Source organism: Aulostomus chinensis, chromosome 19 (assembly GCF_037954235.1).
Source record: "Aulostomus chinensis isolate RoL2024-O1b breed Wild chromosome 19, RoL_Achi_v1.0, whole genome shotgun sequence".
Lineage (NCBI taxonomy): Eukaryota > Metazoa > Chordata > Actinopteri > Syngnathiformes > Aulostomidae > Aulostomus > Aulostomus chinensis.
This window is the reverse complement of record NC_141338.1, coordinates 13,767,097-13,794,808: the sequence shown is the minus strand read 5'-3', so window position 1 is coordinate 13,794,808 and position 27,712 is coordinate 13,767,097. Positions and strand designations below refer to the sequence as shown.

The window sequence follows — 27,712 nt, the reverse complement described above, 5'->3', positions numbered from 1 at the left end:
CTCCCCAGCCACTTCCACCAGCCCTACCGGGGGAATCCCGAGGCATTCCCAAGCCAGCCAGGGATATAATCCCTCCAGTGTGTCCTGGGTCGGCCCCGAGGCCTCCTCCTGGTCAGACATGCCTGGAAGACCTCCCGAGGGAGGCGTCCAGGAGGCATCCTCACCAGATGCCCGAACCCCCTCAACTGACTCGTCTCGACGTGGAGGAGCAGCAGCTTTACTCTGACTCCCTCCCGGATGACTGAGCTTCTCACCCTATCTCTATGGGAGAGCCCAGCCACCTTGCGGAGGAAACTCATTTGGCCGCTTGTACTCGCTATCTTGTTCTTACGGTCATTACCCAAAGCTCATGACCATAGGTGAGGGTTGGAACGTAGATTTATCGGTAAATTGAGAGCCTTGCTTTTGACTAGGCACCCTCTTTACCACAAAGGACGGGTTTAGCACCCGCATCACTGCAGATGCCACCCCAATCCACCTGTCAGTCTCCCGCGCCATCCTGCCCTCACTCATGAACAAGATCCTGAGAGACTTTAACTCCTCCCCCTGAGGCAGGACCTCCCCACTGACCTGGAGTGGGCAGGCCACCCTTTTCCGGTAGAGGACCATGGCCTCAGATCTGGAGGTGCTGATTCTCATCCCTGCCACTTAACAATCAGCTGCGAACTGCTGGATGTCATGGCTTGATGGAGCCAAGAGGACAACATCATCTGCAAAAAGCAGAGACAACATCCTCCTGCCACTGAACTCAACCCCCTCCATCACCTGGCTACACCTAGAAATTCTGTCCATAAAAGTCATGAACAGACCCGGTGACAAAGGGCAGCCTTGGCAGAGTCCAACCCTCACTGGGAACAAGTCCAACTTACTGCCGGCAACGCAAACCAGACTCTCATTCTGTGGTACAGAGACTAAATGGCCCTTTGTAAGGGGCCATCCACCTTCCCTGGAGTACATTGGGAACTTTTGCTGCAGGTAGACAGAGGACCGTGTGCTAGTAAAAACAAGCTAACGGTCTGTGATTGAGTTTGATAAAAGCCTTTTGCTTTCTTTGCAGCTATTTATGTATACCATGCAGATATTGATAACATCTAGGTGTTGGAACATACTCTTATATTGTATGAATTAGTGAATCCAGGTATGTGAAATTGGAGCATTAGTTTAGAGCTCTCCTGTCCTTATAAATCTGCTGGACAAGTGCAGGATTATTTTGTTGTTTCAGCCATGGTTTTACAACTGGCCATGTGGAACGTTAAAAAAAAAAGTATTTTTTTGGAGGGGCACAATAACACCCCGTCAAGGACTCTCAGATCACCTTTATATTTCCTTCACAGCATTTTAAATAAATTTGACACATGACCTTGTAAGTTGGTGAAGCAGTTTGTTTCCTTGTTCGCTCAGTTTTTGGTACTGCTCGATAACTTTTAGACAGAAAATGCTGAGAAAAAAAACTAACAAACAAACAAAAAAATCAACATGCTGATCACACCACAGCTATTTAAACACAACAGGGAAAGAACTCAAAGAACTTGCTAAAAGTGCACCAGGCTGTACATTCCTCTCATTTGAAGTGTGATAATATGGTACTGGTGGAGTATTAGAGTCTGGTGTCATAATTTGTTCAGTGTCTCTATATCTATAACGCATGATTAAATACTGGAGACCCGGCCATCTGCATCCCCCCTCTCATGCTGCAGTTAATCACAGATTTAAACAGAGTAAACTTGCACTAGCAGCTTCAGTTCTTTCAATACAGCACACAACATTTTCTGGTTCTGCAGGAAAGTGAGGTGTTTGCCCTCTTGTCACACTACCTTGCTCATTTCCTTTTCTGATTTCAGACCTTAAATATCATCAAACGTGGTTCATAACATCTCGTTGTACTGCCAAGGCACCCTTAGCAATAGCTTTGCCTTTTTTGGTTTGAATTAAAAAGTTTAACATAGCCACCGATTGTAGCAATTTGGCTTGTTGTATATTGTGTATACGTCAGCATTTCCACAGTCCCAACATATGCAGTACCAATAAATAGGCCAAACTTTCATCTGATTTCTGTCAATAATCCTTAGTTTAAAGTGAGTTTCTGCACTGTGGATGTTTCTTACAGTATCATGATTGCAATGATTACAATTACAGTTTTCAGTGTGCGAGATTAAAATCTGCTCAAAGTATTCAATGTGCACTGAATGCCGTATTGTGTATTGAAAACCATAAATAGTTTGAATCGCACTTACTGTTTGCATACTTGATGACTCATAAGATTTAAACAGTTCCTTTTGCTGCGATTCTGCATTCAAGCGTCCCACAGCACTCCAAAACCAGGCAGCAGTGAAGGCACGTATTACCTCTGTGAAAGTGGGACAGTTCATTCCTAGTTTTTAGTACATAGCCCAGCTGTGTTCTGTCTTCAAGCCATCTACATGTGACCCACATCCACAGAGTTAACTGATCCATTCCCCAGTCTTGAAAATTTAATGTACGCTTCATTACTTGTGTAAATTCTCTTTAATCGGCTGAAAAATCCTCAGAGCGCCATCACTGCCCTCCATGATCTTTTCGTTGATGCTATCTGTGCTTCCGTATTTTCCGCACTATAAGGCGCATCTTCAACGAATGGCCTATTTTAAAACTGTTTTCATATACCGGGCGCACCGCATTATAAGGCGCATAGAATAGAAACTACTGTAGTGGCTGGGGTTGCGTTATGCATTCACTAGATGCAGCTGCCAAACTTTATTAATAGAATACAAACCAACGTTCTGACAACTCCGTTCACTCCCAAAACATGTTAGTGCATTCACAATACGGTACCGTACGTACTGGTAGCTGCATGACTGATAGCCTTGAGTTTGAACTCTGCGTCGTAAGCGTGTCTCTTGAAAGGTCCCATTTTGGGGTCTTTATACACACACAAGTGGTGTGGGATGGAATTCCCCTTGACCGTTTTTACCGCTGTTACTTCGGCGACGCTCCTTGACTACGGTAGCCATAATTAACCAATATTGATCCATATATAAGGTGCATCGGATTATAAGGTGCACTGTCGTTTTTTGAGAAAATTAAAGGCTTTTAGGTGCGCCTTATAGTGCAGAAAATATGGTACTAACTTTGAATGATGCTGGACAATATTTACCATGGGTTTTAGTACAGTTTGAATTCAGAATTTTAACAATTATACGTCATGATTTATCACACAGGCTCCACTTTTGGCTCCTCCTTCCTTACGTTTTGTCTCTTGAAACAGTGGATAAACAATTACAGCACTGGGGAATTCAAAGAGAGCAGCACTACCAAATTATTTATTTACATTGAAGTTAGAAGAGGAAAACTGACTTTTCACCTGACATCAGAATCCTTGGAGAAAGAATAGCAGTTTTCAGCTTGTTAGGGAAGTCCTTGCTCTCCTCGTCTGCAGGAGATCCATGAGCCCCAGCGAGGCAAGACTGGGTCCTCTCCCTGATCCAACTTATTCATTTGGCAGGTGGTCCTTGGTCTCCACATTTTGCACATCTGTTTTAGAACCATCTTCTCAACCACTTTACAAGATTGTCTTCAGGAGGCTCCTGATGCACCAAGCTGCAGGACCCTCAACTGGATGCAGTATCTCAGTACTGCGTAGCTCAGGATGATGCTGAAGAAGGAGGCTTTCGTTTTAATCAAATTTAAGATGATAACCAGCCATGTTAACGTCCCATATTCTCTTACACACACATTCGAGGCACATCTCTATTCCAGCATGGTCATGCACGTGACATGTGCAGCTCCAGCTCATGGCAACCCCCTTCTCACCACTGCCCTCTGACTGCTGAGACTCTGGTCAACCACAAGCTGAGGTCTCAGACTTTTGAACACATTTGGCCACTGTCTCTGAGCGTGAGCACCACTCTTTCTTTTGTGGCGTCCCAGTGGTCCTTCATTTTAACCGCTCACTGATGTACTGCCCAGTATAGGAGCCAGACGTGGCCTTGACATTTAAAACGGCCCGTTTCCTCTCCCAGTCATCGTGTACGAGATGACATATAGATCCATAAATGATTCAGTTTCTCCCCTCGGTGTGGAAGACAAATGGGGGGCCAGGATTATTTGGTGTAAAGATGCTGCTTTGATTTTCTTCACAACCTTTGTGCACATTGACCAGCATGTAGTACTTCATGTCTGCTTGGTAGTACTTCTCACTTTCAAGGCAATACTTCAGTCCTGCCTCAACTAACAACCGCTGAAAGCCCACATCCGAAACAGTCATAAAAAGGCTGCTTGTCTCCAGCAATCATTTCTGTTATTTAAGAGTCAATTTGTTGCGACCTGGGATCAGGGTTTTTACTATTTACTTTGAGCATCAAACATTCGTGCTATGGAAGGCTGAAGAGAGTCAGTGCCAGCTGCATTTTTCTTCATTTCTTCTCTACCTCATTATACACATCGAGGTGGTGATTTTCTTCACCATTTCAGCCCCTCTGCTCTCCACTCACTTCAGGTATTACACTCAGGTCTCGAAAATGAAACATTTCTAGAAAGGACTGGATTTCTTCCCGGCTGTCTGTAATTACTAAAACAGGAACATACAAAGGCAGTTTTTATGTTAAAAATGTAATGAAAATGTGATATTGCAATACCAATGTAGTAAAATATTACAGCCCTGCAATGAATCCTCCTTTATCAAGGATTTAAAATGTTCAGTTATTACCCAACACAGCTCAATAACACGAGAAATTACACTAAGCTTTCATTTGCAATTCATAATAGGTCATCTTTTTATGTAAAACCCCTGTTATTACACTACAAACCTTATATTTAGGTAAATTACTGTCTTTATACCAACTCTCTACTGCTCACTTTCAAGATGGTTATTGTGCTTTTTATGCTGTATTTTGTATTTGCTGTTGTGTTGTGTCATGTATTTGCTGTTTATCGTAAAAGGATTACGGATGAAAATGAGCTTTCTTCTGATTCAAGTGCATCCATCTTTTTATTTCTTGCAATTACTGTAATTAATGTACAATTGAACACTGTCCTTCTTTCAGGAAGCGAAACCTAACTTGACTTAACTGAAGAGCATTGAAAATGACACCCACCCACACACCAATGCAGAGTCTGTCTTAAAATTACCACTTGATTCCACAAAAACACACTTTGTACTATAATTTTAGTATATTTGGGGAGGAGTGGCTTTGCCAGCCTTCGAAAAGCAGCTTTAAAACAAAAAGGTTAAATTTACAGTTCTAAACTTGTGGTAGAATGAATGGAGTACGGACAAAAATCGGGTCATTGATAATATTTGACAGAAAAATTGACAAGTGTCATAAACCAGGAGACCGCAAAAATAAAGGTAGATTTAAACCATGGCGTTACCGACAGGGGATTCTTGTGGGAACTGATGGACTGATATTATTATATGTATCTATATTTAGAAAAGAAGCAAATATTTTTTTGCAATGATCCCTCATACATAGTTCAAAAGAAGAGGCTCAACATTTTCCTGTTATTAGTTTAATAGTGAAAAATCATGTCAGTGCAGCTCTACAGGGCAATTATTGTAAGAACATAATACGTCAGTCAAACTTAGCCATTTTGCCTACGTTTAGCTAACATGGCCAATAAATTGCCGATATTGGCTTAATAATGATTAAACGTCCATTGGGGAGTTTCTCCTGTTAAGGCATCAAATGTACATGTCTTTGAAAAATAGATTTCCTCCATTTTCATAGAAGTCGAAATTGGTTGAAATTCTCTTAAACGTAACCCAGCTCATCGTGAGGGTCTTGTGGATTCTTTAAGCAAACCCAAGGATGAGAGGTTGCCAGTACCCATCACCAGCTTTATAAAATCTCCAGTCTAGCATTAACTTAATGGATCGCGTTGTCAATAGAGAACAACTCTCTTCTTTATCGATCAGCGTCCGTCATCTCTTGAGTGCTGATCAGAAACCCATTAAAAGTCAAATTGTCTGACTGACTATCAGATCCAGGGATGGAGATGAGAGAGAAGAGGACTGAGGGAACAAGATACAGCAGAGGCAGCGAGATGCAGAGATACAAAGAATCAATTAAAACAAGAAAGAGGCTGAGGGTGGTGGGCTGTAATTGGGGCCAATCTTGATAATTGGCTCAAAATGAAAATTAATCGTCAGGAAGTAGAGTCTTCACTTTAAAACTGACACTGCTGCCCATGAAGATATGACTTTGATATTCGCAAACAAGAGAAACATTGTTTTCATAAGCTGTTTGGGTTCAAACAAACAAAGTGGAATCATTCATCCATCTGCTTATCCTGTTAAGGGTTGTATGTGTGTGTGTGTGTGTGTGGGGGGGGGGGGGGGGGGGGGGCTGGAGCCTATCCCAGCAGCCTTCAGGCGAGAGGCGGGGTTCACCCTGGACAGGTCACCAGTCCATCACAGGACCAACACAGAGACAGACAACCATTCACACTCACAGCCACACCTACAGTCAATTTAGAGTATCAATCAGCCTCGTCCCCTCTTGATGTCTTTGGACTGTGGGAGGAAGCTGGAGTACCAGAGAGAACCCACACAGGACCAGGAGAACATGGAGACTCACACAGAAAGATCCTGTGCTCCAGGCTTCTTGCTGTGAGACCACAATGCTAACCACTGCACCATTTTCCCGCCTCAAGTGGAACTCCTGATGATTTTAATCTGATAAAGTATGCAGAGAAATTAGACAACACAATTAAATCAGAAAAATAATAGTATTATGACAACCTCCAGCATTTCTGAAACTGCACCGCAGAATTTGAAGGCAGGAGCTGTTTAATGCTGCACACCTGGACACTCGCAACTGTTCCGACACAACGACCGAGTCCTACCCCAGGTGCTCTACCAAGACAGTATCTTTAAAAGAAAGACTCCTAAACCAATCAGAATATTGTTAAGTCAAGATTTAAAATATTCTGTCCCTGGTCGATTGAACATGCAGCTGACGTATCGGTGCCACAACTGCTGACATATAAACATTTGTGGTTGAAATGGGGAAAAAAAAATCTGGAAAGTTGATTTGTACTTTTCTGCATGACAGTGTGTGTGTGTGTGTGCGTGCATGCCTGTGTGCTTGTGTGTGCATGCACACGCAACCAAAACAACAAAATGTCCCTGTGATGAATTGTGATAAGGTGGTCTAAGCAGGTTTTAACACAAATGCAATTTCATGCCAAAATGACTACCGAAATAGCAGCGCGACAACTCATCAGCATAAACACAGCCTCAGCTCTACCCCCCACACCCCCACCCCCATCCCCGCTCATCACCTTGGCGCAAACATATATATTTGGAGCCAGAAAAATAACGAACCAAGCACGCATGCACACGAAAAATGTACCAGTGCTTGAAGAAAAAGGCTCGTTTGCCCTTACTTGTGTCTTTGCTTTGGCAGGAGAATCCTCTTTTCTCTCCATTTTTCTCTGATACAGTTCTACAAATTACATAAGATGCTCTCCTTGTTTGTTTTAAACTCTCACATGAATTAATAATGTAGGTTTACAAAATGATGGTGTTGCAAACAGTGCAGAAGTTGCACTACAAAAACCTGGATAATAGTTCACTGGGTTATATTTGTCTTCACAGTGAATGAGAATTTGGAATTAGATATTTTTGGAATAACATGAATGAATTTTAAAATATAAATTCATATATAAATGGGAATTTACAGTGTTACAGAATTGTAGTTTCAGTCATATGATTTTATAGCTGGAACTATTATTAATGATGGCTCTTTTCCATCTAAGACCTGTTCTGATTGACAGCCCAATCAGATTTTCGGTGGATCCAGATTGTATATAGATAGATTTGAAACAATTTGAAATCTCATTTTGGTGGGGGTTCAAAATCAGATTTCTTCAGATGCATCTCAGTGTGGATGCTTCGGACGGTTGTATAAGATTAAAAAATGTCTTTTGTCACTCCCGAGCTGTTTGTCTGTGGAAATTTCCCGTCCAAAACTTGCGTCTTTTACGTTGGTTTTTGATGTCTGGACGCACAAATCTCATGTCATCACTTGCAAAGAAAAATGTGGACAGAAAAAGAAAATCTGATTTCAGAAACAAATCCAGTGTTTGGGCAACAACTGTGGTCCGACATAGTGCAGCCATTAATAACGTTAGTATGAGCTCCTCTGCTGTTTATGTGCGTGTTCAACTGTCCAATATGTGGTCAAAATGTTGCATGCGGACTGTAAAGCTCTCCCAGAACAGGTGTCAGATCTTCTCTTGTGTTCTTGGAGTGGTTGAAATGCCTTGGATGACTCTTGAACTCTTGAATCTACCATCCCCATCCCCGTCCCCCCTCCCACCTCCAGGACTGGCTGAGCAAGTTTGGCTACCTCCCGCCCCCTGACCCTGTGACTGGGCAGCTTCAGACCAAGGAGGCCCTGACCAAGGCCATCAAAGCCATGCAGAAGTTTGGAGGCCTGAAGGAGACTGGAGTCTTGGGTATGTGGCCGTAGTGAGAGGAGATTGTGTGTTCGTTTACTGCACCGCTACAGTAAGTGACAATGAGAGAACAAGTTCTATTGGAATTTTTTTTTTTTTTTATATTCCTAACTGGATCTGGAGGACAAAATATTCAGTAAATGTCCCACTGTAATACAATCCAACCAAGAGAAACAAAACAGCTTTATATTGAACCTCACTCCAGTGTTATTCTCTTCTATCGAATGGTCTTCGATTTCCCAAAAGTGTACAGTACAACTGAGGCACCTTGTAAAGATGAATAATACACGCTATTAGGCCCATTGCAGGATGAATAATAGTCCCGTATATGTGATTGATAATTGTCCAAACCAGAATACTGATTATATTCTGTTTGCTCTCACTTGTTCACAACACAATCCCACAGCTGAGGCTCTTCTTACCATTTGCTCCACTTCTCCACCTCACATACATGGCTGTATGATTGCTGTTGCATCCAAAAGAGGATCATTTGGCCATTGGTGTGTGTGAACAAGTATAATTTATGGCCTGAAAAGCAGTGTGTGTTTGATTCTGCACAAGATAGCTTGTTTGATTTATGAGCTAAATTGCCATGCGTGACCTTCTGTGCATGCACATATTTTTATTTATACTTTATTTAACCAGAAAGAGAGTTCTGGTCAAAATGGGAATAAAAAAAAAAAAAGCTTCAAGATAAATGGAGCAAAGGAGGACGATAACAACACAAAAACATACCAAACACGTGAGAGAATCCTGGTTAATAATAGTGTGTTAAAGGCAGCTTGACTGGATCTACCCAGCTCTCTCAGGGAGGACAGGACTGTGAAGAGGAATGTCCCTGATGATCAAGTGGTATAGATTCAGGGGCGATATGTCGACAAAGTGGATTTGAATGAGTAAAAGCATGTCAATTCAGAGTCAGCTGACAGTTTATCAGCTGCCATACGTACTTTATTCCTTTAATCCCTGTTAAAGAAGCTATTTTCATATGGTAGATTTAATGAATGTTTTCATTGTTTCCTCTCCTCTCCCTCTCCTCTACAGATCAAGCCACGCTGGGTCTTATGAAAACACCCAGATGTTCTCTGCCAGATGTGTCTGAGACTGAGGTAACAGTGGGCCGCAGGAAACGAGGCCTGAACCCTCAGAACAAGTGGAATAAGAGGCACCTATCTTGGAGGTAGAGAACGATGATCAGGATTCACATGAGAAGCTTTGATACACACTGTGATGGAGCTGCAAGAATGAATTGATTTAGTGGTCAAATTAAAATTAATCATCAACAATAATTGATGGTTCCATAAATGTGGCTCTAAAATGTATGCACATATGATGCACGACACCGTGTCCATATTCCAGCCCCTAATATCAATATATTCTTGCATTGTACTGTGATATCATATTGTGAGCCCTTTATTTTTGTACAATAATGTTCAGCGACAGATAAACTTTACGCACTTTATTTTCAATATAATGTCATGTGACCACGTAAATGTTTTCAGTAACAGCGTACAACTGTGCAACTTTGCAAATATTGAGGTTCCATATTTACACAAACCAAAATCTCAAACCACAGTTTGAGAATCAACCTCAATGTTGCGCATAGTGATGTTGAAAATTGCATCAACTAAGTATGTTTTTCACGGTATTGTGTCTAAGTTACTTATTCCTCTAGCTTGTCAACAGTTGTATGTGCTCATCTTATTCATCACAGCAGCTTCTCCCTTTTCGGGCACCCACAAACAATAAAGCAGCCAATAAATCTGAAATGAAAATAGTGAATCCGATCATAAATGACAAGACATTTGTTGTGAGATCCTAAAGCTCATGTCTTGAGGTTATATGCAATAAGACTTTCTAAGGGTTCTTGAAAGTTTTGTGGGATTTTAAAGCTCAGAATGCTGAGGGCAGTAGTCTAAAAATACACGTTGTTTTCTGGCTCAGTGTACAGGGCGCTAACGCAAGTAGAAGAAGCACGACACAGGATCATTGGTGCCAGTTAAAATGGGGGAAGCAAACCTATATTTTTAAAAAATAAAGGGTTTGGAGATTAATTGCAGGCGTTAACATTCACAGCATCCTTAATACATCCTACGGTGAGTGTCAGCAGGTTATCAGTCCAGCTCAACCGGGTTTGGAACAGCCCGACTCAGCCCAGGCCATTTCCCCGTGCATAGAGCTAGACGTCCCAGCCACATATGCAGTGTTTCCTTCTTCTCCCTCTCTGCATCCTTTGATAGATTAGATGACTCTCCCTCAAGGCGGAAATCTTTTGGTTTCTGGATCACTCTTAGCTCAGAGGGAGAGCATTTTCAACAGTGGCAGAGTAGATAGAGAGACCTCGAATAAACACCAGCCTTTCTCTCCCCTCTCAGACACATTCCTGCTACCGTGGATAAAATGTGGAAGGAATTTCAATGAATATTTGAAAGAGTAATGTCAGAAACAGAGAGGTGTTTTTTCCACATGTAGAGTAATTAGATCTCCAGGTGTGAGAAATTCTTTTCAAATACTGAAGTCACTTATGTGTAATTTTTAAGTAGCAGAGCCTCAATCAGCCAGAGCCTGAGTGCACGGGCAGCATCTCATTTTATATCAAGTTCAGCGCCTGCAGGGTTCAACGTCCTCCCTCTGTAGCTGTCTTCCCCTCTTCCCTCACGGCACTGCCAGTTGAAAATTACTTCGGTTCTGTAATACCAACAAGCTCCTCGGGAATGTCTCCAATCAAAATCAAGAGGGGCGGGACTTATTTCATCACTGTCACCACTGGCAGGGGTGGCTGTCACTGCCAACCCAGTTATTTACGATCTAACGCAGAACAGTTACCTTGATCAACATTAGAAATCAGGAGGGTGGCGGGACGTCTCCTGGGACATCAGGTGAGTGTCTTTTGTCACAGTCATAGTTTTTCTTCTCATGCAGACATGACATTCCCAACAAAGGAACGTGGAAGTGTTTGAAGATGGGTACTGGTTGTTTTTTTTTTGCAGCTAGCAACAATGAGAACCTTCGACAGATGGCTCTTTGAGGTTTAAAGGAAAAATACTCTCAATATGCAGTTTACACTGTTCATGATTAAAATGACCTGGTCATGTGAGGGGCATGGCCGAGCAAAGGTAAAACACACCTGATTCACACTCACCTGATCCGTACTGTCAGATGAGGAGATTGATGGAGAAGAAAATGTAAGATGGTGTGTTTTCATTGCGTGCATTGTGAGGGCAACACAAAAGCGCGTGATGACAGAAACAAATGACTGCATCATTGCAGCATCGTGATAGCGGCTATGCTTTATTATTATAATAATAACTAATAATGTTATTATTAAAGCTGGATTTGAGACACTTATTCTGAAAGATTATGACTGCAAGTGGCTGTTGCTCACCTGTCCCAGCTAAACTAACATCCCTCTCTCATTTCTCACACACACACACACACACACACACATATACAATATTAAATGGGATACCCTGGTCTCAACACTCCCTTATTCATCATTCTCTCCTCATCTCTGTTCTTTCGGCACTGCAATATTGACCCCGCTAGCATGATCTTTAAGGTGTTATTGATTTTCAGGTTTCCAGTTCTATACACTACTGGTCAAAAGTTTGGACACACCTTCTCAATCCATCCTTCCAGCCATCCATTTTCTACCTCTTATCCTGTTAAGGGTTGTGGGGGGGCTGGAGCCTATCCAAGCAGCCTTCAGGGCGAGAGGCAGGGTTCACCCTGGACAGGTCACCAGTCCATCACAGGGCCAACACAGAGACAGACAACCATTCACACTCACAGTCACACCTACAGTCAATTTAGAGAATCAATCAGCCTCGTCCCCTCTTGATGTCTTTGGACTGTGGGAGGAGCATGGAGACCCCACATAGAAAGATGGAGATGGAGCCGGGGCTTGAACCCGCAACCACCTTCTTGGTGTGAGGCGACAGTGCTGACCTCTGCATCACTGTGCCACCTGACACACCTTCTAATTTAATGGTTTTTCTTTATTTTCATTCCTATTTACACTGTAGGTTCTCACTGAATGCATCAAAACTACGAATGACCACATATGGAATTATGTAGTCAACAAAAAAGTGTGAAACAACTCAGCACCCGTTTTATACTTCAGATTCTTCAACATAGCCACCTTTTGCTTTGAATACTGCTTTGCTGACTCTTGGCTTTCTGTGCATGAGCCTAATGAGGTCATCGCCTGAAATGGTTCTCCTACAGTCTTGAAGGAGCTCCCAGAGATGCTGAGCTCTTGTTGGTCCTTTTGCCTTCACTCTCATCCCAAAACTTCTGGATTGGGTTTAGGTCAGGTGACTGTAGAGACCAGGTCATCTGGTGCAGCACTCCATCACTCTTCTCCTTGGTTATATTGCCCTTACACACCCTGGAGGTGTGTTTGGAGTCGTTGTCCTGTTGAAAAATAAATGATGGTCAAACTAAATGCAAACCGGACGGGATGGCAGGTCTCTGCAGGATGCTGTGGTAGCCATGCTGGTTCAGTGAGCCTTCAATTTTGAATAAATCCTCAACAGTTTTCACCAGCAAAACCCCCCACCATCACACCTCCTCCTGGCTTCACGGTGGGAGCAGTGCGTGTAGAGACTATCCGTTCACCTTTTCTGTGTCGCACAAAGACATGGAGGGTGGAACCAAAGATCTCAAATGTGGACTCATCAGACCCGACCAGATTTCCACTGGTCTGATGTCCATTCCTTGAGTTTCTTGACCCAAACAAATCTCCTGTGCTTGTTGCTTTTCATGAGTAGTGGTGTCTTAGCAGCTATTTGACCATGAAGGCCTGATTGGCGCAGTCTCCTCTGAACAGTTGACGTCGAGATGTGTCTGCTACCAGAACTCTGTGTGGCATTTATCTGGGCTCTAATCTGAGCTGCAGTTAACTTGTGATTTCTGAGGCTGGTGACTCAGATGAACTCATCCTCAGCAGCGAGGAGACTCTTGGTCTTCCTTTCCTGGGCGGTCCTCGTGTGAGCCAGTTTCATCATAGCATTTGATGATTTTTCCAATTGCACATGGGGACACATTCAAAGGTTTTGCAGTTCTCCTGACTGACTGACCTTCAGTTCTTAAAGTTATGATGGACTGTTTTTTCTCTCTACGTAGCTAATTGGTTCTTCCCAAAATATGAATATTAAGAGTTGTCAAATAGAGCTGTCAGCAGTGTACCAACCTGAATTCTGCACAACACAACTGATGGTCCCAACTCATTAAGAAGGCAAGAAATTGCATAAATGAACCCTGACACTCAAACCTGAGAACTGAGACCGGGTGATGACATCATGAAGCTCATTGAGAGAAGAGCAAAGGGTGTGCAGTGCTGTCAACAAAACAAAGGGTGGCTACTTAGAGGAATCTAAAATATTAAACCTAATAACAGTTAATAATGTTTTTCTTTGCTACATTATTCCATATGTTGATGTCTTCAGTCTGTATGTACAATGTAGAAAGTAGTAAAAATAAAGAGAAAACATTGAATGAGAAGGTGTGTCCAAACTTTTGACAGGGGTGTCCGAAGAGTTTCCAGAGGGCAGCTTCATACCTGTGTGATACTTCTGCCTCATGTAGGCTCACCTTTCACCACCTGAGTGTATTGCATTATTCTGTCGCTGGTCAGCTGGGAAGCTTTGACACCTGAATGTGTGGTGATCTCTCTACCGGTCGACCAGGTGCTCTTCTGCTGTGCTTCTCCTCCACTTGAGTCTTTCCAGTCTGTCACTGTACCATATGAAGGGCCATTGTCTCCTACAGTCACGGACATCTCCTCATTTATTTAATTGGCTGACAGTTTTGTTCGGTAGGTGGTTACTGGTTAACTGCCCTTCGCTCATTTTTCTCAATTATTCCTCAACTCAGTCAGTTACCTAGAATTTAGTGTCAGGTATTTTTCACCTACCTAAGTCAGATTAATGCAGTATAGTCAGATGATTATCCAAAAAAATTGGCAGAAATATCATAGGGATTCAAAGTTACTTTCATAGTTAGATCTTTATATTTGTCTCCAGAAATATAGATCTTGAGCATCTAGAAATGCTGCACTACAAGGTACAATCAAACAGTTAAAAAATATATCTCGCCTTCTTTGATTGTATGTTGGGACACTCGTGAAAGATGAGGAGCAGACGGGTCACAGCTGACAGCGTCTTAGTTGCGCCAGGAGTTGCTTTGCCACCGGCTGCACTGTGTCGTTGACAGCAGGAACAAAAAGCAGTAGATCGGCTTGTTGTGAACATCATTGCAATGCTTTTAGAGAATGTGATGCTCAGACAGTGTTTATTAAGAAATTCTCACTTGGATTGAAAAAGTTGCTAGAATGATAAAGTAACAACAGGACAGGCTGATGTATGGATAAGGGATGATTTTCTTCTGGCTCACCAAGATGAATAACCAGCTACTGCAGTTTCTCATATCCAGACACATGAAAGTGTGTCATCCAGCCAAGGTGGATTTATTGACGTTAATATGCATAGTTAGAGTCATCAGTAAACTGCATGTTGTATTTATATAAGTAGCAGAAAGTAATTTAATGGTTTAATAAACTCTGATTAAACCCGTACTTCTTCAAGCAAGGTCTTGGGTCTGATTTCAGTCTACAGGTCGTGGATGTGGTCACATCAGATGAGGAAAGGAAAATGAACCCATTTGTAATGAGAAAGTAGGACAGGAGGAGGACTGAAGAAACAGGTCGATATGCTGGAACTCTCAGATGATGTGAAAGATTTGGGAGCGAGAGGCCTGCGGTAGTTAAAAACAGAACATAAAGTCCAGGTCAGACTGAGGGAAGATAGAGGAGATGATGAGGCAGCAGGATGAGTTGTTTGTGCAAGGATAAGTTAAAGTCTTTCTCAGACAAACAGACTCTAATTTCTTCCTGATCAAGAAAAATGTTTTCCTGTAAAATTCAGACCGGTTGATTTACTGAATCTGAGAAACATTCCGCCCTAAAAACCACAGTCAGTGTAATTTGTTCACCCGCTGGCCACATTATTAGGTACACTTTTACAAACGAATGCAATCCAAGACAGTTGAGCGATGCAAGAATGTGTCCTTAATGTCAAAATAAGCTCCCTTGTCTAAAACTCAATGGGTTTTAGATTAAATGCCTGAAATAAGGAAATATAATCTTTTAATCTTTTTTCATATATTTTTTTTCTTCCTAAGGAATGACACAAGTAAATACTACACCTGTGAATTTTTAAGTTTGTGGTTTTTTTGTATTTTCTTTTAAAACATCATGCTAATAACAGAGTGCAAAGTTAGTTTCAGTGACATGGAAGTCATGCATCACCAGTGCAGCTCGTGCACAGCGTAACGTTAGCTTCTAGCAATGGGACTAAGCTTCCGAAGTTATAAAAGGGATGTTCATTTGTGAAACAAAAGTGTAACTTTTGTTAGCAGCAGAGTTTATTTTTGGCAATGACCAAAAATCCATTGAAACTATTCCATCATATATCATCCGTACATGTGTACATGTCAAGCTATGTATTTACAAAGCTTAAAAAGGACCTAATTTGTGAACACGAACTGTAAACATTTTCAAAATTGTATTAAGGCTAAAATATTTCCATATTTGCACATCCAGCAATGATGTAGCAAAGTTATGATTCATTTGGCGTTGTGTGCCTGGTTTTTGTTTTTTGGTCTCTTTCTAAAAGCTCCTGAGAGAGCTATTAGCTCATCCTTAGTCATGGATGTTTACCATGTAGTGACAGCTGCCATTTGTTTTTATGATATTGATCAACTCTATCTTTGAGCCAGTTTGACAAAGATGGCCTCTTTATTTTGAGAAAGAAAAAGATGCTGTGTTAAGTATTTATTTGGGTCTGGCAAACTGGACACTTGGTTCTGGTTTGAGGGTCAAGTGGGGAGAGTGAAATCTCTGCTCCACATTGGTTTGCAGCCACAAGAGTAACAGCAAATAGAAGGTTGAATCACTTGTCACCAGAGGCAAGATGGGTATGGCTTATTGATAACAAATGACCTTATCTCTCCACATCAAGCTGCTGGAGCTTTTCCACTAGAAATATGGACCATTCTGAAGGGGGTTGTCAAGATATCATAACATGAAGGAGGGGTGGGGGTGGTGTGGGGGTTGCTCTCTGCCAAAACTGCAGTATGGTCTCAGCTGACCTGGAAAACTAGGTAGCAGCAGTCCAGCATCTCACTGCACACGAACTGTACAGTGTCAACATCTGCTTCAGGGGAGGAGCGAGCTCACTGCTGTGGCAACCCGCTGCTTTAGGACTGGAACATTTTACTTTTCCTCATCACTCACTCCTTCTTTCTCTCTTCTTCTCTTCATCCTGCTTCTGACAACCATACAGGTTAGGATGCCCTCTGCCCAGCCCTCACTGTGACATAAGGCAGCCTGTCCAGTCCAGTGAAGCCACCTCTCTACACACAGTGCAGAGCGGAGCTGGTGCCAAGAAACAGATGCATAACTGTTAAACATATTCAGATTAAGAGAATATTCCTTGTTGTTTATGACATTTGAGCAAGTCTCTTTAAAGATGTAACGTGTAACTGTGCTGCTTTAATTGCCAAAAAAATATGAGATCTCTGTAGTCTCATGACATCAGATATTAGAGATCTCAGCCCACCGCCATTTCTGGGATTCTGTACAACAGTAAGCTGCTTGGACATTGGGGAAAATGGATGCTAACAAACCAACCAGCTTCCTCTGCCCCCCCCCCCCCCCCCATGTCATGAAACAAACTGGAGACATAGTAAATCTCTTTCCAACAAGGGGATGTATCTAAAATATTAAAATGGACATCCCAAGAAGCATTTGTTTGAAATCAGCAATCTAGTGACATGTGGTTCTGCATTGCAGGGTTTCCACACACCTCTAGCTATCACATCAGTGAATATCCTCAGTCTGTGCTAGCAAAGCGTTCAGGGTCGTCACTGTTTATCTGTAGTATCTAAATGCTTCCAGAAAACACAGAGAAACCTGAGCTATTATCTCAAATTCCAGTGGCATTGTGTGATCACCTGTCAGTGGTGTTATATCCTCATAACCTTTAGGAGTTATTACAACAAAGTAATTTTGAATTTGCTTGTTGTGATCAGACAGAAACTCCCATGATTCCTTGCTACTTTATGATATCGAGCCTCATTCCTGTTCTGATAGAGAAAACCCTTAATGGCAGAAACACAATGCATTTATCATTGGAGATTTCTGTTTTCTGCTGCACCTTTCCTCAGCTGCAAGGTCCCTGCATTCTTACACAGAGAACATTTATATCCATCTACACTGAGAGTAGAGAGGCACTGAGTCGTCAAGGCTTTAACAGCTTTTTTTGTTATTGTTTTGTGTTTTAGGGGAATGTTGAAGCAAAGCCTGTTTTATTTCCCCATATAAAAGCAATAGATTATAATTGGACTTTTTCCTGACCAGGGTTACTCTGAGTCTCAGGTCTTCTTCAGTTGATTCTGAAATAGCAAAACAAATCCACTTGATTCCATATTTATAACTTAGTTGTGCGAGAGATCTTGCAGGGATCTTTTGACAAACCCAAGTTTCTGTCAGAGGTAATACTGTTACAGGTCATCTTAATATTTTGACTTCAACTCCCCTAATTTAAGATTTAATGCTAAACCACACCCACCCCATTTATTTAAAGTTCATTTTTACAAGTTATGTAATTCAAGATGTTCCCAAAGAATCCAATTACTCAGAAATAAACAGACTTGGTTCTTTTTAAGTTGAATTCAGATACAGTCTGATTACCAACATTGACAGTGCATGTTTGACAAACAATAGCAAATATGTATCAGTCAAAAATTGGTCATTTTCAAATGTATCGCTTGTGTTAGACCTACCTTTGTTTGTTTGTTTGATCTTTAATCACTGCACTATTCATATTCCATTCAATTATAATGTTACCTATAATACATTAGACCTTTTTTGTAAGACAACACCTATAGAAAATCTTTTCTGAAAATGCCCTGATTGAGCACTCAAATTTGAGTGCTCCTTGGTTACCATAAATGGTGCCGAATCAGTTTAGAAGTTGAACAGAGCAATTAATCAAAATGAAATTAATATTACAAAGTGTTAACTGAAAGTGTTAGCTTTTTAGTTTTATGAAGGTGAATGTGTCACATAGTACAATGATAAATGAAGCGTTGCACATATTCTGCTTACACAGGGCTTTTTTTGTAAGAAAAACTGTATTTTTTTTTCGAGTGTAAATTAAATACAATTACTCAAAAATCCCTTCACAATTGCATATTTTACCATACCATATATTCATTCCCAGTAGAAATATGGAGTTATTCTGATATTATATCTCTTTGCTTGTTTACTGACCCTCTTCACTTTCTTTCCCATCAGCCTGTAACAAAGCCTGTCTCTCTCCCCTCCCTTTCTTCCCCAGGCTATTTCTTCTTCTTCCATCCTTTTAATCACCATAGCAAAAGATTCACAGGCTGTCCAGGACTGCCTGCTCAGTAGTGTCCGCATGTTCGTCGTTGTAAGCACTTCTCTGTGTAGGTATTATATTTGATTGATGTGGAAAAGTCCGACAGTACACTCTGTTCTCAGATATTTATTTGTGAGTCAATGATGCACACTCAGGAGCTGTGTTGCTGTTAAACAGCCTTTCAGCCACTCTGCTGCTGATGATGACTCCCGCTTTATGCTGCATGGCAAAATTCTTAGATCTGCACCCCCCCCCCCCCCCCATCCAAATGCTGCTGGTGCATGAGCTTATCGCTCTCAGCTTGTCAGTCACAGTTCTGAATGTTCCAGAGAGCAACCATTTATGTTGTGATCACACAACCATCTGCTTGATCAGCCAGTCACTTAGCGTCCGGCGCTTAAGACCGTAAGGTTTTGTTTCCAATTATCTCAAACCTTAGAGCTCATCATCACTGCTACACAGACTGGCAGTCGGCCGGTCACGTCAAGAAACGAGGCGTCTAGTCAGTGTGTCATCACTGTCCACTTGTTAGTAAATCAAATCACTTGTGGAAGAACATCGATTGTCTATCATTCCATGTGTTGTATGTTGATTAGCTAGGGTTCGTCATCAGTGTCAGCTGATGTTGGTATCTATCTGATAATTCTACTGACCCAGTTGTTCTCAATGTGTTGGAACGTAATGTTTTGGAAATAAGGTGACTATCATATGACGAGGTTTTTGTCCAGGAAATATAAACGTGCGTAAATATCAGCGATCAGCCCAATAGGTGGTAAATATCAGACATCTGCAAAAAAAAATCAAATATTTGGCATCCCTATGATTTACCCACATTCATTAATAACCTTTTGAATTGCGGCCTCCCAACAATTCCCTCTGTTATCACTTGCTTGCTTGCTCACAAGATAGCCAAGAGTGCTGAGTGATTCTTTCACAATAAAAGGAGGAAGCCAAACACCATTTATATTCCCAGTGAGTTTCTTCTAAGCGAGGGAACGTCGGCGCTAAAGAACGTCAACGTTGCATATCAGTGGAAGCTGAAATGCAGTCCCTGCCTTACAGCCCCTCCCCAGCTCCTCCAACAGATGCTGGACTGTCCTCCAGATCGTAACGTTCACTATCAATCCAAATAGCATCTGCCAATTAGATGGTGGCGGCCTGCTCCACCCCCCGCAAGCTCTCGTGTACTCCTCACTCCACGAGGAAAATCAGACAAATCAACAGTCTAACATTTAACTTCTAAGTTCACACCAAAAGGAGAACTTAATTATGATAATCAGTTGAAAACAAATTCTCTGAGGAAATGTTGAAATCATGTAATTATTCATGAAATGTGAACTAAATGAGTAGAATACAAAACACCTGTATTTCCAAGACTTTACTACACCACTGAATCATAAAGATAAGAGGATGTTTATTTATTTAGACAGGACGATCCCATCGAGAGACAAGCTCCTGGTCAAGAAGCATCACAAAAGACTTAATTAGTTAACAAGTGAAGCATAATATTACACTGGCGATATTACACCGTTTTCATTAACAGATGACGCTGTGGATGCTATGCTCCACTCAACTTTTAGATCGGATGAAAAGTTTTACCAGCGTCTTGCATGAATGGTTCAAGTTTGTAATTCGACAATGCAAACAGCATAATGATTTATGTATTTGATCCTGAGATCCTGAGTGTGACGATCTCAGGTTCCCTCCATGTGGAGTTAGGGTGTTCTCACAAGAGTCTGCGGGGGTTTTCTCCAGGTGATCCCAAAAGATAACAAAAGATTTAGATAAGATACAGTAAGGTAATCCTTTGTTGGTCCTCAGAGTATGAAATTTACAGTGTTACAGCAGCAATAGAAGATAGTCAACTTTGAAACGTCAATATATACGCAGTTATAAATAAGCAGTATGACACTTGTATAAATATGTAAATATGCACATTTTCCACAGTGGTTTGAATATATGAAGCATTGGTTCTAATTGTGCTATGATTCGTGAAGTAGAAAGATCTGCTGCCCCCTGCTATGTAGATGATGGTTGAAGTGATTGACAAACTGATGAAAAAGATTCCCAGAATGCAAAGCAGGGAAATGGTCCGCCTGGTTCATTTTTCATGCAGCTATCGGCTCGTAATGTAAACATCAGCACGTCCACAAGATTCCACGAGTCTTCGGGGACGCAGAATAGGAATGCTGACCTTGGTGGACTTCCCTACTCACCAGTTAACACACACACACACACACACACACACACACACACACACACACACACGTACATAATTTGAATATATACTTACATACTTGGAAAAAACAGTAAATCACCCCTTTCCTGCCCGCCCACACACACACACACACAAACACAAGCCCCCGCCCACCCTCGTTCGTTTGAATTAAGACTAATAAGTGGGAGAATTGTCTGCCCAGGTAGAGCCATTTGTGATGACCTTGGATGACTGCGGTTTAGCAGTCAGGGTCGGACTGTCACGCTGGAAGAATAAACTCTCTGTGCAGACACATTTTTGTGAGCAAATCAATGTGGAAGAAAAAATTCTGCAGGTCTCCCCGCAGAAAAGGTGATCTGATTAGATTTGAAAGTGACTTGATGCATTCATTTTCATATTAATGGGGTAAAACTTTTGCTTGAAGCTGGAGGTGCTTCTCCTGTCCTTGCACTCTCCAACAACACTTGTTGGGTGATTAAGAGCATTAAGCTGCTGCACTTTGTGTCACTGGCTGCAGGTCCATGGACAGCAACACTCTGATATTAACCCTATGAAGACAAACAGGGAAGAAACAGGGGAGACTGCAATACTTTCAAAATATGAGGGATTTGATTGTGTATATTCCCCAAATTGTCTCAGAAGTGCGGTTTTCTAAATGCGATGTGCATTTTAAAAATGTTCAGACTAATGTAGATCGTCACATTAGGCAGAAAGCACATTGCGGTAAATATGTGTTGTTTTTTACGGTGGTAGCATTTGTGCTGGTACTTCCCTTTTAATCTGTTTGATTTATATCCTGACAAAGTTCTTTATGGTTTGTTTTGTATCATTTTCATAGAACTTTAAAATTAATTCTGTGTGAGGTTGATTCATCAGAGAATATCACTGTAAATATTCCAATCTGCTAAATAGAGTTAGTGAGAGATTGAACTACTCGCTGTAAAGTCTTTTTTTTTCACAGCAGAATAACAGTGTATTGCTGGTGTCCAGCATTTCGATTGTTAATAGAGCTGATTACTGTCGTTTAGTTTTACAGAAATACACCGTATAGCAATTTACAGTATACAAATGTCAGTAAAATGCTGGCTTCTCTGCTGTCAGCTCTTCACTGTTAGTTTCCATGAGAATTCTTTACAGTGTAAATAAGGTCATAGGAAGAAATGATCAAATGAAGACGCGGCGTATCCTGTTGAAGTAGACAGGTGTACACATTCAATCCACTATCAAGTCCTACCAGAGCAACGCGCGCTTCAGTCAGACTGGTTGATGGTGGCGGTCCAGCCTCCAGTGAGTGTAACAAACTCACCTCTAAACAGTTTTCTGCTTGATTAGCAAGCAAACACTCAAGATACACCAGTCACCACATGACAGAACTGATCTCAGTGTAGCATGTGAACAAGAATGTTAATGACATGTTTCATTAGAAACTCATGTCAACACCTCATCGTTTTATTGTCTTATATTCAGAATCAATGCCAGCAGTCAGGTGTAACTGGGTGTGTTGAAAGACACTTCTGGGAGGGCGACAGTGTTCGCTGGCGTGGCGATCAGGAGAAAATCACCGACTGTAAACACTTAAATGAGACGACCGGAAGGATTTCATCAGAAGGATGTGATGTGAGAGGTGACAGTAATCAAGAAAAATGCTGCAACTCCTCACTGCTGATGCAGAGCAGAAGCCCTGACAAATGATGTGGAGTGTGACAGAGCACAAACTGAAGTGTGGGGAAGTGGAAACTTTTTTAAGTTGATACGACGAGAAAGGAGTTGCTTACCACCGTCTCTCAGGTACAGTGCAGCATCAGCATGCGTTCGGAGTCATGTTTGTTTCCACCTAATGAATCTAAGTCCACTACTCATTCCCTTTGGTCTGTCTTTAGTTTCCTCTCCACCGTGAGGGAAACATCCCCATTAGTCACTAACTTTGGTGCTGGGAAAGTAACATTTATTGTTTCTTTGCTGAAAACCATGGCTGCTGCTGACAGGAAGATTTGATGGGAGCAAAAACAATGCTAACAGACTATACCATGCTCCAAAGAGCTGAGACAAATCGAGGAGTCAGGTGAGAATGACCTGGCCAATGACTCGACAGCAGCTTTAAGAAGCAACCACTCTGTTTTCAAATATGAGCCATTTGGAGGTTTGAACTCTGATAAATAGTAAGAGACAAAAGTTCAGTGAGTGCAAAGGTTTTATGAGCTCGGATGAAATATGCAGGAGTAGAAGTGAAGAACTGTCATAGGCTGCGCACACATCTATCATTTGACCTCACATGGTGAAATAAGGGCAGAAAGAAGGGATTTTTCAAGTGAAGGAAGAATAGAGGAGGGTCTGACGTAGAAGCAGTCATGAGGTGAAAGAGCAAAACGTAGTGATGCAAACAGGATTGAAACGCATCAGAACTCGCTAACTTCAACAAATGTGCTTTGAGACGTGATTTAAAAGATGAAAGTCGTCTGATACCCTCCAGCAGCCGTTTAAGAAGTCTGACTCTGACCAAAGATACGGTCACCTTCACCTAAGAGCGAAGACAGCTGCTGCTCCGCCCCCACAATGGGATGAAAGGTCTGAAACGTAGCTAGTGGCACAACTTGTTGACGCGCCATATTCTCTTTCTCTCTCTCTCTCTCTCTCTCTCTCTGCTTTCTTCCTCCAGAGTGAGGACCTTCCCTAAGGACTCGGCCTTACTGGGCAGGGACACTGTTCGAGCCCTGATGTATTACGCTTTGAAGGTCTGGAGTGACATCGCACCACTTAACTTCCACGAGGTGGCGGGAAGCGATGCGGACATTCAGATCGACTTCACTAAGGCCGACCACAATGATGGATATCCCTTTGACGGGCCTGGAGGAACTGTGGCGCATGCTTTCTTCCCCGGCGAGAGGTTCACAGCGGGGGATACACACTTTGATGATGATGAGGCCTGGACCTTCAGATCACCAGGTGAGAAGTTTCAGCTGTTACATGATAAATGGTGTATGTACCCTTGCATATGTATATTGCATAGCGGCGTTTATGGTCCCTGTTTGAAAGCGTGTGGAAAGAAGTGTAAGATGAATGGCCGAGGAGGAAAAATAGATACGGTTGGATGCTCACCAAGGCAATTCTTGAACAAACTAGTTCATAACTAGAGGACTTAAAGAAATGGAAAGAGCCACAAAAAAACTACTGTAAGCCTACATGCTCGCCAAGGCTATTATGTTGAAAACTAGAGCGCTGACTGTATTTTGAACCCAAGCTATGTTTCTTCACTTTGTTCCTGACTCTGTGATTAATATATTTATTGTTTATTACACGTTGGATCTATGGATTCTGTCACACAGGTTGCGATTCAGGTGCAGCAGCTAAGACAGTGATGATCACAAGCCTATTGGAAGGCATAAAATGCTCGCCCTCATTTCCTCCACCTGCCATAAACAAACTCCTACTGATACCAAAGGAATCTTGCTGTAAGAAATTAAATCAATAAATTAAAATGTAGAGCTTTTTTTATGCTTCTTGGTTTCACACGTGAAACTACCCCATAAGGCATTACACAATCATTTAGTCTTTTAAATTTCTTATTAGGTAATTGATGGAGGGATGTTTAGAATGGTTATAGCATTTTAACCTGACAGCAAAATATGGTCTTAGATTTATAGCACTAATATACTGAAGGGGATTTTGTCTCCAGCAGAAGAGAAAACAGGAGCAGATCCTGTGATGTGCAACTAACAGCTGCTCCGGAAAAGCCGTTTGGTCACAGTGACACAGTGATGAGCTTTCCAGGGTTATGGACGCCGTTTTGTTCCGAAATAACAAGTTATCTTTGTATTGAGGGAGAGGGCTTGAAGACATATTCTTCTCACCAATGGTGCAAATTACACATGTGAAGCACGTTATCCAACACATTACGTAGCTCCACTGCTGCTTCTTACTGCTTTAGAACAACTGGTGTTGTGATAGAGATTTTACATTCACTTATCTGCAAAACTATCAGGTATCGTCACAATGAGCATCATGACTGTACTATTTTTTTTAATGATGATACGAATAAGAATAGCAATGACCATATTATCTGTATAAAAACAGGTTTATATGTATGAACATTTTACAAATACTGAAAAACACATGTAAATACGATGAATGAATGAATGCAAAAAGTAAGTAATATGTATAATGCAATGGTAATATCAATATTAATAAATATCAGCTATCGGAAAAAAATCAGTCGTAAAATAACAGCATATGTGAATCCCTCATACTGTCATTTTACTCAATGACAAATGCAGCACTTTCCCTGGAAAAAACTTGGAGTGCTGTAATATTGCTTCGCGATCATTTGTATGCAAAAGAGCTGAATATTTCACATGCAAACATTGTATGATCAGTTGAATTGAAATAAACTTTAGCAAAATATCTTTAAGGTGCTTAGTGATTCTGAACACAAATACTGCGTTTGTGTCTAAATTCCCTCTGGTCGGCTGCATACTGAGCAGGTCCACCGGCCTTCACTTGAGCTCAGATCAAGTGCTCAGACTCATTATACACCTCAAAGCTTATATCTGGGTTTTAAAACCATAGATGAGACCTCAATCAGGGAGGTGTCAGATGTGCGTTCTCGTTTTTACAACCCCAACTTGTTCATCTCTTAAATAAGAAACTGCTTCTAAAAAAGAAACCAACATAAAAACAGCAACATAAATAAAAACAAATATCTCAGCAAAGAATGCAGTTGACAGTGACGATGGTCTGATGTGAAGCAGCCATCGTGTGAAAGTCACCGAGAGATAAAGTTGTCAAGATTAATTGCGCTGGCTGTGAATCATCTTAGCTTTCCCTTGCTTTCAAGGTTACTTCATTTACTTTCTTGAGTGAATTGTACATCAAATACAACACATCAGGTTTTAAATCATCATTATCCTACTCTTTTTTTTTTTTTAAGCTAATGCTCTTTAGAGGCACTAAAGCCGCTTTTTCCTTAATGCCAATCAATGCTGCTAAAAACAACCTGCTCTTAACGACTGTCTTTGATTTTGTAACATTCTTTTATCTCAACATTATGTTATTGTAAATGTTGATAATATGCAAGAGAGAACTATATATATATATATATATATATATATATAATTTTTTTTTTTTTTTTTTAATCCCTAAATAAAGATTCAATCTTAGCTGTGACACGAGAAGCACAGACAAAACCCTCTCAACTGCAGTTAGCCATTTGGGACTTGGGTACATGGTTCCTTCTAATTATAGAATTTCAAATATTGTCTTTCTTTCTGATGCAGCGGGTTGGATAATAACTACCTAATTAACTCTAAAGCATTGATGTATTCAAACGTTTCATCCTGACATTTTGATAATTTCATAGCATTCAGAACGCGTGTGTAAATTTAGTAAATCACCTACTCACTGCAGTACTTTTAGTTTTGCCTCAGATTTGTGGTGCAGCCTCCATTACCATCACAGTATATTTCTAATTTCTTGTCTTCAATATGTTTTTGTTGTTGTTGCTGTAATCACCAAATACATAATACATATTATCACCACATAATAGTTGACATGTTAGCAAACCATTTCAGCATTAGCATTCATCAGGAGCTGTGGTTCTGGGCTCTTCACAAATTCAAGTCCTTTTAACTTGGTATTTGGTCTCTTTATCTGTTGCCTAACAGGTGCCGCTATATTCCCAAGCTAGTCGCTAACTTGTCTTTTTTTTTCTTTCTTTCTTTCTTTCTTTTTGCTGTTTTGGTCTTTGAAGGTAGTGGGCCAGGTATTTTTTTTGCTGTAAACAGCTAAAGAATTTGATAAGAGCAAACGAGTTCAAATCATAACAGCAAAGTTGCAGGCAGTATGAGCCAACAACAGCGCTAATGGATGACAACTGCAGAGTTGCAGGCCGTACCAGCAAAACTTGGAAGATGAAGCTCACTTTATAGTGCAGAGAGAAACTGGCGGATAATTATGTGTTGGTTCATTTTCTGCAAGCACCCTTTTTCATATGCAAGTCATGAAGTCCACTTTTGATATCAAACTATTGATTTTATTAGCTTTGAAGATAAAATCGAAGATGCTAGAATTCATTTTATGTGCTAGCTTTTTCAAGATTCAATCACCCACAGTGATACGTCTCCTAAAAAGGGTTTTTTGCCGTTCAAGTACTCACAAGTGGGAGTCTTGAGCTCTCAAGATGTTTTTTAATTTTGACTCCAGAATACAGAAAAGCTAGGCGCATATATTTAGCTTGATGCTAATGGTGGCTAACAACAGCTAGAGCAAGAAAAGAGCAGCGAAACTACCCAAAAATATCTGTGTACAAACTATCAAAGCACCTTCTCCTTAATGATCCAAGTTTTCTTTATTAAGTAACCCAAGGCACTTTTACTTGAGCCTGAAACAAACCATAGTTTGTTATAGTCAACAAATATCATAATTGTTTGCCGTAATTAGCTGTGAACTAAGTGTAGGTTGCTGAAATTTTCTGCATTTTGGAATCAAAAAGAAGTGATGCTGGAGGGAAAACCTCATTGTGAGCTTAAAACATCCATTTTTTAGTACTTAAAAGGCAAAATACACTTTTTCTATAAAGAATCCCTGTATGTGTTCTTTGAGAAAACATGTTACA

The 27,712-nt window shown here is 41.1% G+C and overlaps 1 protein-coding gene across 2 annotated transcripts in view; it reads left to right on the top strand.

Annotated features, from left to right (window-relative positions):
• The window catches only part of mmp17a (matrix metallopeptidase 17a), an 88,380-nt gene that overhangs the window by 44,101 nt on the left and 16,567 nt on the right, over positions 1–27,712 (top strand). For both annotated transcript variants that reach the window (XR_015110410.1, XM_086187539.1), the window contains exons 2-4: positions 8,307–8,439; positions 9,484–9,619; positions 23,762–24,048. Coding sequence is in view for 1 of the 2 variants with exons in the window: in XM_086187539.1 (XP_086043665.1) it covers positions 8,307–8,439; positions 9,484–9,619; positions 23,762–24,048 (556 nt within the window). In the remaining variant the exon portion in view is untranslated. The remainder of the gene's footprint in view (positions 1–8,306; positions 8,440–9,483; positions 9,620–23,761; positions 24,049–27,712) is intronic.